Source organism: Staurois parvus, unplaced genomic scaffold, assembly GCF_062004578.1.
Source record: "Staurois parvus isolate SC_StPar_1 unplaced genomic scaffold, SC_StPar_1.0 ptg000352l, whole genome shotgun sequence".
Classification (NCBI taxonomy): Eukaryota; Metazoa; Chordata; class Amphibia; order Anura; family Ranidae; genus Staurois; species Staurois parvus.
In genome coordinates this window covers 4,349,022-4,363,738 of record NW_028318148.1, presented here as the reverse complement: position 1 = coordinate 4,363,738, position 14,717 = coordinate 4,349,022, and the positions used below count along the sequence as shown (strand labels likewise).

Here is a 14,717-nt window from a genome sequence, read left to right as displayed (position 1 = left end):
CCCAAGGGAAACAAAGTGAAACCACAGGAGGTGAGAGGAAACCACTCCACTAAACAGGTTCTGGTGACAACTGTAGTATTCTGAATTTTCATCACATTTCCAGTTACAATGGTGACAGATAAAAAGGGTAAATCTCCCAAGCAAGGATACAGCAAGAAAAAAAAAAACAGACACAGGCTCTAACCATTTCTCATCCCAGTCAAAAACTGACAAGCCGTTTTTGGCTTTAGATATTTCATGATTGAATGTGGGATGTTTCAGGAACTTATCACAAATGAAAGTATTTGACATATATATATATGGTGAGGAAGGGGGTGAAATTTCCTAAAGTGCAGTTACTTTCTCTTGTAACCTGCAGGATAATACAGCCAACTGTCACTTAGACATGAGAGTGCAATACAATAAGGGTGGTATAAACATGCACATTCATGCTGGCCGGGCCCACTGACAATCATCTCTACACAGTACAAAAGGACATGCTGAAAAGTCATGTCAGCTGTAAATGTGTTTGTTTTTTGTGTTGGTGGGAATTGTGCATGTAGATTAGCAGTCTTTGTTCTAAGTGTAGCTAGGTGTAGGGGGTGCATGTTGGGGTTCCACTTATTTATTTCCAGCCAGCCAGTCCACATAATGATGGCTTGGGTGTTAAACCAAAACTTGGCGTTCCTCACCATATATATATATGTCAAATCTAGTCCCAACTCTGTCCAACAACACTAGAGACATTGGGGTCATCGATGAAGCACTGCACCTCCTTTGCCCAGTTATACCAGCTCCCATCTGCGAGCAATCGACCCCTCATTACAGGCCCGAGCCACAACAATGCCACACTGGTAAACTGATCCAGGCTCCGTGCTGCTGCCTGGGGTGGCTGGACGTTTGTTACAGAACATGTGGAGGCAGCCAGGGATGATAAGGGAGTGCCAGAGCCACCAGACGTCCTCCATTCCCAGAAATGGTCCCAGGTTTTGCATTTTGTCAATGGAAATATCTCAAATGTTTAACAAATATCACTATAAGGGTAAAATCTTCAGTTGGAAAAGTAATTTCTGGTATCGTACTTGTCTCAGAAGACCAAAGGGTTTTGCAATCCTGTTGTGACAGTCATTGCATTATATGATACATTTTATTTCCTTTAAGGGCTCCTTCACACCAGCCCCCTTTGGGCATCGTTACCCAATGAAGTCCCAATGCAGAAACAAGGCAATTTGCCATATATCCTTTGCATTGGTGTACACTGAAAAAATTGCGTTGTGATGTGGTAGAACACATTTGTTACATGAAATGTACCTGTAATGTTTGTGCCGATTTAATAAAGAAAAAAAAAGTAAACAATGTGATGCATTGTAATGGTGCCTTTTACCGCTTCTGCACAACACACATCACTGGTCAGCATTTATACAGAGCATAGCATATGCCCACTGGTGTGAATGCACCCTAAGTATAATGGCATTAAGAGTGCTGTGTAACAGCAGCTTCAGAGAGGAAAGGCAACAAGGAATTGTGTGTATCCTCCTGATACATTGTAATCCCCCACTTTATAATTCACTGTACTCTTGATGCCACCACTTGCCTCAGTGCTCACCGGTGTGGCTGCAGTTTCTCATCACATGATACATTATTGAATATGTTCTTTTTTTTTGAGACCTGCAGAAGGTGGAGCTGGGAAATACCATTGGCAACCATAGAGTGAGAGGAATAAGCAGAGAATGAATGCCTGCAATGAGAATAGGGCTCACTCCCCTACAGAGGAATTCCAGGTGTAGATAGTGTATAGCTTGGACCAGTGTAACTATGTATATACCAGGGATCTCCAAATAAAGAGCCGATTTACTGTCCTTCAGGATTTGAGGGGGCTGGACTGTGTCCAGTGGGAGTAGAAAATGCCCTGGGGTCAGTGGATAAGAATAGTGTCCGGTCATTGGTTTTAGTGGGGGAATCGTAGCCATCATTGGTGTCAGTGGGGTGAATGATTTCCCATCATTGGTGTCAGTTGGAGGAAAAGTGTCCCAAGGGCGAGATAAAGGGCTGCATCTGGTCCCAGCGCCACAGTTTGGAGACCACTGGTATATACTATACCTGGCTGATGTCCCTGGAAGATGGAAATCACTATAGTAGACTTCGCTACTCCAGGGATTTCCACTTGCCGCATGTTGAGTGGCTGCCCTGCTGCATTCTGAACACAGGTGGTTGGCCTCTCAGGACAGGCACCATTTAGAGAATGCTTTGCATTTTCTGAATAAATGCAAAGCGTTCTCTGATTGGATGAGGTAGAGAGTTGGGGTGGGAACATCATGCTCTCCACCTCATCCAGTCAGTGAACATGTTTGTCCCAGCATTCACATGAAAATGGCACTTCCTCTGTCCAGACCTGCTTCTTCTGCTGCTATAGCCAGTGCTCCTGGGCTCTCTTCCGTCCATGCCGTAATTATGTAAGGTGTGGGTGGATGCTGATGGGGACCCTAATGTAAAGGGAGACTTTAATAGGGACCCTGATTTAAGGGGGGTAGCTCTGATTGGAGACTCTGATGGGGACTTTCATATAAGGGGGGGACACTGATGTAAGGAGGGAACGCCGATGCTGACTCTGATGTAAGGGGAACACTGATGTAAGTGGGACTAAGAAACATGTATTAATTTATGTAAATTGTATTCATTTATTAAACTGATTTTTTTGGCCTGCACATGTTTGTAAAATATAGTTGGTGGCCTTGTATTGAAAAGTTTGGAGACCCCTGTCCTAGAACATATTGGTGGAGGTTTTTTACTGGGTAAAAGTTCCACCGCCACCCGCTCTGCTGATTACTGTGTTCGCCTCAGCGTCGGTCATATCAGAATTGTGTGCAAAACAAGCTCATTCCTAAGGGCGCTTCAGAACCTTTCACTGGTCTCCATGGAAACGCTGCTTCCTTACATCTTTAACATTGAAAGTGATTGCAGCTCGTGCGTGCCGCTGCGAGAGGTCAATCTCTGTCGCTGAGGTCCATATTTCACATGGATACTGTATGCCGCATTCATGCTGCAGGCCGGGGTCATGGACGACCATTAAATCGTCCTCCGCCTTCCTGACAAATGTGATTCTGTGAGTGGGATCAGGAAAATTATCGACTTTGTTAACTGTATTTATTACCCACCTTATTTCCTTTTGTCTAAACAGGCTCTTAATATACCCCCATACAGTACGTTCACATCCTGCTTTTGGCCTGAGAGGTGTGTCTGCATTTGTCTATAGAATCCAAAATGTGAACAGGTGGAATAAATTCTTCAAGAATCATGAAACAAGGCGGATAATGCTTTACATATAAATGCCAATGATTCTTCTTTCCAAGCTGCAAAAGAAACTTGGGAACGTGTTGTTTGGATTTCTACATATGCTAGTAGATTCTGGGGTGTTTTTCTTATTAAAGCACAACTTAAAACAACCTTTTTGTAAACTGTGGATAAATTAGGGAAGGGCTAAAACCCCAGCAAATAGTTTTTTCTGTCTGTACCCTGCTGGGGAAATTTTCCTTCACTTCCTGTATCTGAGACATAACAGGAAGTGAAAGTAAATGTCTCAAAGGAAGTTATCCCTTAGGCTTCATGTACACGAGCAGCTCCTAAACTTGAGTTTTTAGGAGCTTTTGGCATTTTTTTGCCAAAGCTCCTAAACTCAACTCTTTGGAAGCCTATGTGTCCATGAACGCCGAAAAATCACGTTCAGCATAGGAACGTTATGACTGCGGAAAACGAAGGCTGCGGTTGCCGCATTTTGCTGCGATTTGTGTTTTTCTGCGGTCAGGGTAGGCTTATGTACATGGAGCCTTATTCCTGTTCTAACTCAACAAGTTGGATTTCCCATCACTTTGTGGTTCCACTGGGATAGCTAGAGTTGGTAATTCACTCCAGCAAAAACAGAGAGAACAATAAAATACCAACAGGGGACTAACCCCTTCTAAATTTAATTTTATGTAAAGAAAAAAAAGAATGTTTGGGCCTTACATGCGCATTAAGCGATCTGTTTATAAGTGACTTTTTTCACGAAAGATTCAAACAACTTTCACCAAATATTCACACATCTTTTCTTTTGGATGTAGCTGGGAAAGTGTGAATAGTGTGTAAAAACATATATGGATAGAACCCTATCAGTGAGTACAAGGAGGTTGGAGGATCCTTCAGCTTTCCAGAAATGACTGTGATATGATGACAGAACTGATCTCTGATGCATGTACCCGGAGAAATTCACGGCTCTGACCATAGACTACAATTAAGCTCTAGGTGCGTCAATAGACCCGTGTCCCGTCTCACAGACAGAGGTCTCTCACCACATGTCTGGCGGACGTCGCTCAGATATTTGACGCACATCCAAGCACCAGCTTCTCCAGCTGTAAACTAAGATGCATTTCAGACGTCTATTTCTGATGATGAAATTCTCATAAAATTGGAAGAGGCTGCTGACTGAAGTCCATGCTTGCCGTCAGTTAAAATGGAAATGTTATTTAATGTAAAAGAAATCAGTTTTTTGTTTTGTTTTTTACAACTAATCTTATCTGAGTGTGTAGTTTTGGGACTGTTATCTGGAATCATGGAATCGACATCACGAGACTTTGAAAGCATCATTTCTGTAAATCAGACTGCCTGTGATCATTATTCCGGGTATCCTAACAAAAAAAACACTTTGTACATGGAAGCAGCTCTTATTGCTCATTTCATATTCAAGCGCTGCTTCATGCTTATTAGTGCTGCACATTGGTTGTGTCTTGCTGATTATCTCATTTGTCTGCACAACTGTTAAGGTGGCCATATATTAGGGCTTGTTCACACTTGACTCATTTCTAACGCTTGCCAAACGCCCCTATAGCGTTTGACAAGCATTAAAACCGCACCACAAACTCCTATAATGACGTTTAATGGTATGGCCAGGTGTTTGTGGAGCATCACCATAGACTTGAATCGGGGGCTTCAGCTCCTCCTGACTGGGCATGAGGCGTCAATTTTGCCGCGACGCTGACGCTTCTGTGTGAACAGCACTGTGTCCTGCCATGTGTAGAATTTTCATAGGCGTTTGAGGAGCGTTAAAAAACGCTTCCCAAATGCCTAACGCTTGCTAACAAAGCTAGCGTGAACATAGCCTTATGCAATTTTCTTTCCTTCTACCATGAGTGGAGGGAAAGATAATTGCTCAGTTCCCTTATCAACACAGTCAGTGTTTCAGTGTTGAAGGGGGAATCACTCTCAAGGTTATAGCTGCTGGTGGTGTTTGCACAAAAAAAACCCTTGTACTGAAGTTGATCGATAGATTGGTTTCAGTGCAACCAGCCTGCCCATAGATGGATTGAAACTCGCCCAGTTCCCGCTGAACCAGTCAAATTTTGATCTGTCTGTGGCTGTCTTTAGACTGTCTGCAGCTGCTAATGATGTGAAACACTCACAGGTCTTTTGGTATGATGTGATTTATGCAGGCTAGGGTTCACATGAGAGAGCTCAGAAACTGTGATTTGGTTTTATTCATGAAAAGAAAGACCTATTTTTCCCCTTAATTTAAGTAATGTGATTTGTAATGCTAAAGTGCCCTAATGATTCATGGGAATGACAGGTCCACTTTAATCAGGACTGATTTTCTGGTCACAAGTTTTTGTTTTTATAACCCTACCTATCAGTTTCAGGCCACCTATCTTTTTTATTTGAATTTACTTTGAAATTTTTTTCTCATTTATACTTTTTAAAATTTTTATCAACATGTTTCTCAGTTGATGAGGGGGACGGGGCAGCTCGGTTGCTGAGCGTCTGTTATTTTCATCTATCAATCATCTCATGCACATGGCTGCCCTGCCTCTGGCTGCTGTTATCCTCGCTGTCTAAGTCTCGGAGAGAGCAGCCAGGGTGTTTCTTGGTTGTCTTTAAGAGTCAACATCAGCCCCGCTTACAAACACTGGAGCATGAGGGGGAGGTTGCACATGATAATGTAACAGGTTGCAGTCTTCCTTACATGCATTGTGAAAAGCCTGCAGAATCTGGCTACAGTTGATTGTATAAAACTTACTGATTGTAGCACAGCTTCAGTGCTAGCAGGAAAGAATTTGCAGGTTGCCAAAAGGATTTGCGCGGTCTGCATTTGCTGTCTATCATGTATTACTTTATTTTTAGGTGATTGTGTCCCTGGACCAATCATCCACTCACAGATCCTTTCTAGAACTCTTGTCTCGCTATTCACACTTCCTGTTTTCTGATCTGCCTGCTCATTGCCACATACCCTTCAGACTGGCGTCACGTCCTTTCCGACATAAAACCACTATTTCTACTTTCTCACTGACTATGAAATGTTGCTGTGAAAACCTAATTTCCTTTGAAATAAATAGCCCACAACCACTCCTGATGTGAGATTACACTGCCCGGTATACAGGAGTCACTGCAACTGCATTCAAATTGGAAAATCTGTTCAGTTTACATTTATATGTGCCTTTTGCTGTGCAGTAATATCCAGCAGGGCTTGCATAGTGCATCTGGGTGAACCTGCATCCCCTTGTTAAAAAAATTCCAGTAAAAAAAAAAAATAAATCCAGCAGGAGTTTTTTTTTTTAACACCCATTTCCTTTTTTTCCCCACTAATGGTGCCTATATAGAGGTGATATTTAAAAGCACAGGGGGGACTTTACATCCATCAAGTAGGAAGCTGCACTAGCAAATAATGGTGTCACCTTCTGGCTGTGCAGTGTGGCAGGGTTATGTGAATCACAGGAACAGGTATTTTGGCAGGATATTTCACATATATACAGTATTTGTTTTAGAGTTGTAGTTATTTGTTTTGCTTGCATTTCAGTCTTATTTTCCTATGGGTGGAGACAGGAGGTCCTACTTACCTCAGAGAGCATTGTCTGAATTTCTGTCAACCATATACAACTGCTGGCAGTCCACAACATATAATCAGAGTGTGTGTGTGGTGTATGTGTGTATAGAGAAGTTGTAGTTTATCAGAGATCGGAAGCTGAGGTCATTAGTCATCTTCTTTGGCACTTTGATGCATCAGAATAAGGAACACTTTTGTGAAAGCAACACAGGGCCAGACGGTGGTATAGTTGTGTGGTTTATGTAGAGGAAGGTATAATTTATGACAGGAGCATCTATCTATCTATCTATCTATCTATCTATCTATCTATCTATCTATCTATCTATCTATCTATCTATCTCAAAACCCTCCTTTATAGAAACCATGGTTTCTATGCACTGATGATGGCCTGAAGTAGCTGTATGCAGTTTGGAATAAATAGCTCTATAATATTAGACAGTATCTGTGCTGCATACCAGCCATTCTAAAATGTACAGTTGGCCAACGGGCAAAAAAGACTGATTTACATGGCTTTCTCCACTATCTTTTTTTTTTTTTTGTTTATGGAAGTGAGACATGCAGATACTGCAGAACGGATCTGGTTTAGTGGAGGATTTTGGTTCCTTTTTGCCAACCTCAGCATTACCTGTCTGATTATACTTCCTCAATTCCAGAAATTTCTCAGTGAAAATAAATCATCCCTCATTTTCGCTTTCACTGTCAGGCCCTGGCGCTGTTTATGGACATACAACGGCAATTTCACAATACGAGGATATCCTATTTCCTGCCTTATTTTATTTTTATTTCCCTGTGATGACATATACGCCACAAGAATATTTGCGCTGGGAAAGTAGCGCTGACACTTCTGCTTGCCAGTATTAACGGATATAATTTGCGCTGTAACCTGTGCGCCGATACATAAATGTATTGCAAAGAGCCTAAACTGTAATACCAGTCACAGCCTCTTCTACGAAAAGCCTCTTTTGTGAAAATTATAATGGCACTCTCTGTAAAGCTGGCCATATACTTTTTTTTTATATCAGATTTTATTTTGAAAGTATTTTATACACATATACAAATAGACAAAATAAGCATATCCCAAAAATACACACAAAGCCCAAAAGGAAAAAATAAATACCAACATAGAGCATACCTAAAAATAATCAAAAGTTGGCCATATACTGATCAAATTAACTATACTGATGAATTTCAGTGTGTGGCCTCTCTAGGTTGACAGAAGTCAAATTTCTTTTAGGGCTCCCTCGCTTAGGCATACATGTATTTTCTGCATGAAAGGTTCTTGCTGGCAGAGCTAGAGGGTCCTGTGTAAATTATGTGCCTGAAGTACTCAAGTTTATGCGCACACCCTGCAGATCTACTCACGTAATATCTGCATGCAGTTGTGTCCTTTTTTTTTTTTTTTTTTTTTTTTTTTTTTTGTGCTTAGCTAAACGCAGTACACATTTTCATATGTGGACACAGCTATGTGTAGGGGCTCATTGATTACTATAGTGCTGTGTTTAGATGTATACAAAACTGTCTGCTGTTGCATCTGAAAGCATCATATTTTCTGCCCATGTGAATGAGCACTAAATCAGCTAATTCTGTATTCCGAAAACCAAAGATAGGGCAAAGAATAAAACAAGCAAAAACAGACACACAACTCAGCCCTAGCACTCATCCCTCATATACATGGGGTCAGAGCTCCTATCAATCTTATACAACACTGCAAAATGTATTACTAAAGAAAAAAAAACATTTTGTGTAGCAGTGATCATGCTAGCAAGATATAAAATGTTTATTCTCAAACAAATATAATTTACCCCATGATATTATTTGACCAATTTCAGTTTATTGCATCTGCCTGTTGTCTCACGTTAACACTGGAATATGTTTCCTTCTTCAGAACCCACCCAAACGAGTCAAGGATATACTATGAATGTGTTTTATCTCTGACTAGTGCAAATAAAGCAATTCAGTGAGAGAACCAACTAAATTGTATGGGTACATTTGTTTTCTTTCGCTCACCATGTATTTCATATATATGGGACTTTACAAGGAATTGCTGATAATTCTCGTAATCTAAGAGTCTGTCTAAAAACAGCTGGGTAGGTAGTAGACCTGGAATCTCTAGTCAATTTTTCATATTTTTAGAAATGTATTGGTGAAACCTTTATGTTAATATACCAATTTTTCTTGCATTCCATAGGTTAGAGGTGTGGGAGAGATCCATTTTTGTGTTATAGGTTTGCATGCTAGAAATAATAGTCAAAAGATGCAAGTGTAAATATGTGGAAAATATTTTTACACATCCAACAATCCTGTAATGCACATTCTTGGATCAAGAGGTATTTTAGTGGAGAAATCTTCATTGATAGTATCCAGGATTTGTTTCCAATACCTACAGAGTTTAGGGCATTTCCACATCATGTGTAATAAAGTGCCTGTCTCTGCTTCACATCTCATGCATAAAGGAGTCTCCCTCCTATGCCAGTGAAAAAAAAAGTTTTTTTGGGGGGTGTGGTAGGATCTGTGTATAATGAAGAGTTGAGTGAGTCTCTGTGTTGGGGAGAGTGATACTTGTAGAACATCATTTACAATATCTGACCATTTGGAGTCTGAAATAGGGCCGGAACGGTTTGCCACATTTCCCTACAGCTAAGGGCTAGGCTCTGTAAGGTATGTCATAGCATGGATGTACAGTCAGGTCCATAAATATTGGGACATCAACACAATTTTAACATTTTTGGCTCTATACACCACCACAATGGATTTGAAATGAAACGAACAAGATGTGCTTTAACTGCAGACTGTCAACTTTAATTCGAGGGTATTTACATCCAAATCAGGTGAACGGTGTAGGAATTACAACAGTTTGCATATGTGTCTCCCACTTGTTAAGGGACCAAAAGTAATGGGACAGAATAATAATCACAAATCAAACTTTCACTTTTTAATACTTGGTTGCCAATCCTTTGCAGTCAATTACAGCCTGAAGTCTGGAACGCATAGACATCACTAGGTGCTGGGTTTCATCCCTGGTGATGCTCTGCCAGGCCTCTACTGCAACTGTCTTCAGTTCCTGCTTGTTCTTGGGGCATTTTCCCTTCAGTTTTGTTTTCAGCAAATAAAATGCATGCTCAATCGGATTCAGGTCAGGTGATTGACTTGGCCATTGCATAACATTCCACTTCTTTCCCTTAAAAACTCTTTGTTTGCTTTTGCAGTATGCTTTGGGTCATTGTCCATCTGCACTGTGAAGCGGCGTCCAATGAGTTGTGAAGCTGAATATGAGCAGATAATATTGCCCAAAACACTTCAGAATTCATCCTGCTGCTTTTGTCAGCAGTCACATTATCAATAAATACAAGAGAACCAGTTCCATTTGCAGCCATACATGCCCACGCCATGACACTACCACCACCATGCTTCACTGATGAGGTGGTATGTTTAGGATCATGAGCAGTTCCTTTCCTTCTCCATACTCTTCTCTTCCCATCACTCTGGTACAAGTTGATCTTGGTCTCATCTGTCCATAGGATGTTGTTCCAGAACTGTGAAGGCTTTTTTAGATGTCGTTTGGCAAACTCTAATCTGGCCTTCCTGTTTTTGAGGCTCACCAATGGTTTACATCTTGTGGTGAACCCTCTGTATTCATTCTGGTGAAGTCTTCACTTGATTGTTGACTTTGACACACATACACCTACCTCCTGGAGAGTGTTCTTGATCTGGCCAACTGTTGTGAAGGGTGTTTTCTTCACCAGGGAAATAATTCTTTGGTCATCCACCACAGTTGTTTTCCGTGGTCTTCCGGGTCTTATGGTGTTGCTAAGCTCACCGGTGCGTTCCTTCTTTTTAAGAATGTTCCAAACATTTGTTTTGGCCACGCCTAATGTTTTTGCTATCTCTCTGATGGGTTTGTTTTGTTTTTTGCCTAATGATGGCTTGCTTCACTGATAGTGACAACTCTTTGGATCTCATCTTGAGAGTTGACATCAACAGATTCCAAATGCAAATAGCACACTTGAAATGAGCTCTGGACCTTTTATCTGCTCATTGTAATTGGGATAATGAGGGAATAATACACACCTGGCCATGGAACAGCTGAGAAGCCAATTGTCCCATTACTTTTGGTCCCTTAACAAGTGGGAGGCACATATGCAAACTGTTGTAATTCCTACACCGTTCACCTGATTTGGATGTAAATACTCTCAAATTAAAGCCGACAGTCTGCAGTTAAAGCACATATTGTTCGTTTCATTTCAAATCCATTGTGGTGGTGTATAGAGCCAAAAATATTAGAATTGTGTTGATGTCCCAATATTTATGGACCTGACTGTATATATCATGGAAAATAAGCTTTGTTTAGTCACAGTGGATGTTTGCAAGGTGCCAGTCCATATTCCTTCTGTAGGATTTAAAAGGTTTTGAGAACCTGACTGCTATAGAGTTGCGTTATGTAGATGAATCTATGTTCAATTCAAGTAATTTCAGAGGTTCGAGAAAACATAGTATACAGTGTAGAAGTTGAATCGACTTCTGTCAGAATGCAATGTCTTGGCAGGGGAGACTCCTTGTTTGTGTGGATGGAGGAATCTGTTTCAGGCTGAATGAAAACTTCTTATTCTGGAAAATGGGACTTCATTTTGTAAGCTTGCAGTTACTGTATTCTTATTTTTTCTTCCTTTATGATTTTCTTCATTTTAATAGTATTTGTATTTGCCTGGAATGTGTGGGCTATCTGAAGAAACCTCTTCTCTATCTAAAGCATGCGACTTTTAGAACTGCAGAAAGCAATTGCGATACACACTCCCACTGTCCACTCCTCTCTTATTCCATAAGCTAGTGCAGGCGCTTCTACTGTTTGCCAAATTTCAGCCAGTCTGTATGGAGAGATAATGTAACACAAAATATGTGTCTACAGGTACACTTCAAAATCTTTAATTGAACATAGATGTCTGTGTGTGAGCTCAGCACAGAAGCTCGGTATCATTTTAACAAAATGTGCAACTTTTATGGGAATAAAACTTTAAGGGTCCATTTACATTTGTGTGCACTGTTATGTCGCATGTTAATATGCGTTGGATTAAAAGTTGTACCAAAAACGTCCAAAAATCATACGTGACACAAAATTGTGATGGAACGCATTGTGATGCTTTGCCTTCATGCACTGGGGTGCCATTCAAAATCAATAGAACCAAAACAACACATGTAAAGTTCGTTGTGATACACACATATTCCCACAATGCATAGATTTAAGTCGGCCCTAATTTTTATGATATTCTCTCTAACCACCAGCTGCATAGCTTTGGATTTCTGCACAATGCATGTGTGATCTTGGTGTAATTGAGCAGCTCTGACCCAGAGATCCCAAGATGCAATGGGGTTTTCTCTTCTCTACTCCTGTATGAACATTGCCTTCAGAAAAAGTGATGATGGGAAGGTACAGTAGGCACAAGGTGTGACAAATATGTAACGGTTATAAAAGTGATCTCCAGCAAAAAGCAAATAGGTGTTTAAGAAAGTTTGACTGGTTCTGTGTGGGGATAATAGATTTTACAGGGATGGAAGAAAATGAAGCACAGCAGCATAGCAATATGGTGAGGCATTGAATGGAACCCAGCTGTGCCCCCCCCCCCCCCCCAGGGGTCAGGACCCCTAATCCTTTCCCGTTGTCGGCCACTGTAACCCCGATGATGTCATCTGTGCAGGAAAGTAGGAAATGTCAGGAAACATAAAAGGGCGACACGTTGAATGAGAATAGGCAGGACGAGCACTGATGTCATTTATATTTCATCAAGGGATTTCACACCACTGTCATGGTGGTTTGGTGTAATCACTGTTGGGCTGGCATATGTAACAGCATTTCCCTGTCTTATGTGATCTGCTTACTGATTGACTGCGGAGACTCTTTATAGGTTGTATGCTCAGTCTAAATATTCACTAAAATCTGATGACATCATTGAAATACAAGGTGCTGTTCAGCCTTTACCCCACTGGTTCTTTGTGATTTGGTAGGTAAATCATTCAGCAGTAGATCAGTAGCTCCAGCTGAGGTTACTGACAGGTTACTATATTAGAGATATCAGAATGGTTTTTGGTGATGTCATTGGTTCCATTTGATTTAGGTGGTTGAATATTACTACTAGAGACAACGTGATCATTACTTTGTTCATTGTTTTGTTTTATTTATTTTTTTTATTCCCCCCGATTTGTCTTTATTTTTAATTTCGTTTTCTCTTTTGTCTCTGCAGATTTCTCCACCCAGGTCAATTCCGCGGCTCTGAACTCTCCGGGTATACGTGGTTCTATGACCGCGCCTCTGCTCCATCCATCCCTAAGCAGCTCTGGGATCAACCCGTCCCTTGGATCACCCACTCAGCTTCACTCACCCCTTAGTTCACCCATCAATGGAATGGGCCCACCATTCTCCGTTATCAGCTCGCCTCTGGGCCCATCAATGCCCCTCTCCTCCAACCCTGGCCTTGGGTATGGCACTGGCAGTCCTCAGGTAAGTGCCTGACAATATATTTGTTATTGTCTTTATGTGGGATACTTCCAGTATAACAGATGTGCCTGACTGCCTTTATTTTAGTGGAAGTCTATGGAGAGCTTAGACCATAGGGATTTATTGACAGCTGTTGGAGTGTCACTGGGAAAAACCCTTCCAGACCAGGTAACATACAGTTTGGATTGTCCTCTGAAGAGTCTCACCTTTTATAAGGCTAATAGAATTTATACTTACTGAAAATATGGCGCTGATTCCCTTGGAGATGCTGGCTCTCCATGTTGGGGAGCTGGAGCTGATGAATATTGTGCTACTTTCTGCCCAATGATTTGTTGGGATGGCGGGGTATCCGTCAAGACATTTATACATTCTTCATATGAGAAATTTATAAAAAATGGGTTTGGTAACAAGCTCAGGTGGGAAACTTGTGTGGGTCTATTTTTATTTGGGGTCCCTCAGTCTGCTTTTGAACCCACTTTGAGCTCCAATACGACCTGCAGAATTTGTACCTGAAATGTCATTGCAGTAGTAGAAGAAATTTCCATGTTAAAAAGTACTACAAAGATTTATGAAAGTTCTGTTAGAAGAAAAAGCTGCTGCATCGCAAAATTTATGCTGCGTGTTTTTAAGAGACTTATTTTACAGGGCGCTGCATGCTAAAAGAAACTGCCATGGTGGCGATTTCTGCTGTTTTACTGGAGACTGTTACAGACTAAGAAAATAAAGGCAAAATTCACATGCTCAACCCTCTCTTATTGCCCCTATACCTGCCTGGAATCAGAAGAAGATATAAGGATATAAGGATAATAAAAGAAGGCAATGCAGCCCAAACTGGTGGAAGGGTATACGGATAAGTCGAGCAAGTACATACATTCCGGGAAAATAGTAGCCTGAAGTGAACAAAAACCCCAGTATTAGTAAAAAGATGAATAATGTTTATACACAATAAATAAATAAGCACTGTCAAAAACCAATCAGGCTAGGGCTCTGGACAAAGTAATAAAAGTTCATCAACATGTTGTAATGACGCAGGAAGCCCCAAGCACTAGACAATGGTATACTGATACAGTTACTGTAGAAAAATGCTGCCGTGCAGAAAAACAACTGTTGCATGATACAATGGACTCTCATGCTAGAAATATACATGTTACAGGAGACTACTGTGATGTTATGAGAGTCTAATGGAGATTATGGTCATGCTACAAAGGGACTAGTTTGCTATAAACCACCGCCTGTCCGGCCGTTGTATATAAACGGCCGGACAATGGCAGTGCAGGGGCGGGTGGCCGTTTAAAAAATGCCTCCCCGCCCCCTGCTTGTGCATGCTCCCTGGGAGCGCGCAGCACCGTGATCCGGTGCCCGCTGTGTCCGAACACCGATCGTCATACAGGACCTCTGTGCGAG

At 41.3% G+C, this 14,717-nt stretch overlaps 1 protein-coding gene across 4 annotated transcripts in view; it reads left to right on the top strand.

The window, feature by feature from the left end:
- The window catches only part of RXRA (retinoid X receptor alpha), a 282,995-nt gene that overhangs the window by 173,018 nt on the left and 95,260 nt on the right, over nt 1–14,717 (top strand). For all 4 annotated transcript variants that reach the window (XM_089684689.1, XM_089684687.1, XM_089684688.1 and 1 more), the window contains one exon: nt 13,060–13,316. In XM_089684689.1, the coding sequence (XP_089540815.1) occupies nt 13,060–13,316 (257 nt within the window). The remainder of the gene's footprint in view (nt 1–13,059; nt 13,317–14,717) is intronic.